Source organism: Montipora foliosa, chromosome 3 (genome assembly GCF_036669935.1).
Source record: "Montipora foliosa isolate CH-2021 chromosome 3, ASM3666993v2, whole genome shotgun sequence".
Taxonomy (NCBI): Eukaryota; Metazoa; Cnidaria; class Anthozoa; order Scleractinia; family Acroporidae; genus Montipora; species Montipora foliosa.
The window spans coordinates 12,802,296-12,804,795 of record NC_090871.1 but is presented as its reverse complement, the minus strand read 5'-3'; the positions used below and the strand labels follow the sequence as shown (position 1 = coordinate 12,804,795).

At 42.1% G+C, this 2,500-nt stretch overlaps 1 protein-coding gene across 1 annotated transcript in view; it reads right to left on the bottom strand.

Moving 5' to 3' along the window:
* LOC137995269 (putative DMBT1-like protein) overlaps positions 1-2,500 on the bottom strand; it is a 21,852-nt gene that overhangs the window by 15,930 nt on the left and 3,422 nt on the right. The window contains exons 3-5 of the mRNA XM_068840843.1: positions 1,526-2,065; positions 368-657; positions 66-208 (exon numbers count right to left, since the gene is read on the bottom strand). Of these exons, the coding sequence (XP_068696944.1) occupies positions 66-208; positions 368-657; positions 1,526-2,065 (973 nt within the window). The remainder of the gene's footprint in view (positions 1-65; positions 209-367; positions 658-1,525; positions 2,066-2,500) is intronic.

Sequence of the window (2,500 nt, the reverse complement as noted above, 5' to 3'; positions counted from 1 at the left end):
GTGCCAGCCGCGCCAGCGCCTCGAGCTGGCGGATAATTTGGATAACTTGGTCCAGTATCGCTTACTTCAGCGATTCCAATGACCAGTTAATTTTTATCGATGACTGACGAGATTTGCTTTTGTCGTCTTTCGTTTCCGGGATTTTATCCAGTCTTAGTCTTTTGTCGTTGGATTCATTGCTTTCCCTGAGGTGTCGATGTAGTCGTATCTTGTGTTGAGAATTCATGCTTAGAGAACATAACACCGGTATGTTTAATGCAGGAAACAGATAACGTGTGGCACTACCAAATACAAACCCAATTTGCGATAATGGACAGCGTGTTTGAACATAAGGCATAAAGTTCATCGCCTTGTCTTAGACACAAACCACACTTGCATCTTCATCGTGGCCACAGTTGTGAGTTCCCCAACCTCTGTGCGCACATTGAGACAATGTAGACTCTGTTCCTTTACAACTGACGTCATCCATCCAGATCTTACCAGTCCCTGGGCCATATCTTGCTCCAGAAAGAGCAAAGTATGCACGAGAGAATCCCAACTCGCGACAAACCACGTTGGCATCATTGAGGTCCCAGTCGTCATCACAAACTGTTCCCCAATTACCATTATAGAAGACTTCAACACGGCCGCTTGAACCTCCGCCATTTACTAATCGAACTGTCCAAAGAAATAGGAAAAACCTGTTAGAGCCTTGTTAAGGAAGGGGGCGATGAATGAAGAAGCTATGGGCAGTTATGTGTTGGCTGGGACAGATATGCGCAACACTGCAACTAACGCTATATATGCAGAAAGGTGAAGTACATAGTCAAACTTTATTAATCCCTCGTTAAGTACTGACAAAATCTGTGGTGCCCGCGTAACCAACCGACATGTTGGTTACTGAAACCATGAAAGCATGTGCATAAAAACACCTACTGATTGTTGTCCGTCGTTCTGTATCATGCTAAAGTTTCATTGGTGACAAACCTGTCGTTGTCAGTGACTGAATGGTGTGATGCACCAGTAACTAATGCTTAGTCTCAAAACACGAAAAGGATGACAATTTTCCAGTAGTTTAGAAGCCCATCCATGCTGAATGAGCAACGGTAAGGCGGCAGTAAATGTATTTCCGTGAGAATAATCCTTGTGCTAATTTTCCTCGCTAACCTCGTTATACAGCTAAAATCACCCTCAGTGTTTCACATGTCAGCAAGGCTAGTAAGTGTAATTAACACGAAATGATAAGTGCAAAAGAATAATTTCAGTACTGGGGACCACTATTGCATAGTTGATGTAATTGGATACAACTCTTGTCTCGCTTGATGAATGAGCTGATTCAGGAGCTTTTCTTTCCATTTTTGTGATGCAAGTTCGTCATAATGAATACATCACTGCCATTTTCTCAAAAAAACAAGAATATTTCTTAATAGTGAAACTGGCTCAAGACTATTCCTTTCTTTTGTTCCCGGTTGTCAACAAATTCTGTTTAAATGGCATCACTTCACCAACAATTACTTCATTGAATAATAACCGAAATCTAACTCACCTTTGGAAGTTTTCACAGAAGTTATTGTCTCAGCGGTAAAAATCCCTGCACTCTCAGCAACACAAATGTAATTTCCTGAATCCTCCTCTCTAAAATCACTGATAACTAAGGCGCCATTGATCTGCTGACTTCGCCCAACCGGCATTTGAGAACCTTGTCGCTTCCAGGTAATGACTGGTGGTGGATGCCCAGCAGCGCTGCAGTTTAAAGTAATGTTGCCCCCGATCCAATGAGCAATCTTCGGAGGCGGCTTAAAAGTGAACCGAGGAAGGGATACCACAACCAAGAGAGTTTTTTTAGCAGCTTTCCCCAACGTGTTCGTCGCGTTGCAGAAGTAGTCTGCTGAATCACTTCTTCGGACTTCAAGAAGTTTTATGACGCTTCTATTACTCTCCACCCTCCCATGCGGCAGCTGACCAAACGACTTACTCCAGGTGACGACCGCCGCTGGCTGACCTGTCACATGACAAGTTGGAAGCGTGACATTACTTCCTTCAAGGGCGTAAAGAGGCCCCGGTTGAAGCGAAATAATAGGACGGGCTGTGGGAAAGTAAAAAAAAACAATAATGGATTCTCTTAAATTAATATATAAATTCCAGAAAATTAAAACTCGTAAACAACAGTTGCATCAACTTCGTCCAAGGAACTTACAGTGAAACAAAGTTCGCTACCAGTCATAACGCTCTTTAAAACCACAAATTCTAATAAACGTAGCTTGTTTTCCCGTGAAAAACAAAATTATATATCCCATTTGATACCCGATGGAAACAGATTACTTCAAACAGTCACAGAATTCCGAGTTTCGGACACCCTGAAATAACGTGGGCGCGCAATGTAAAGTGGGTGGGTCAGATTCTTTAATCACTTTATCAGTTACCTTCTTATCTCACTTTGCCACGATGAATAAGAACAACCTTTTCATGACATTAACTTCTTTTTTCAGTCGATTATTAGCAAAGGAAACTAAATTAGTCT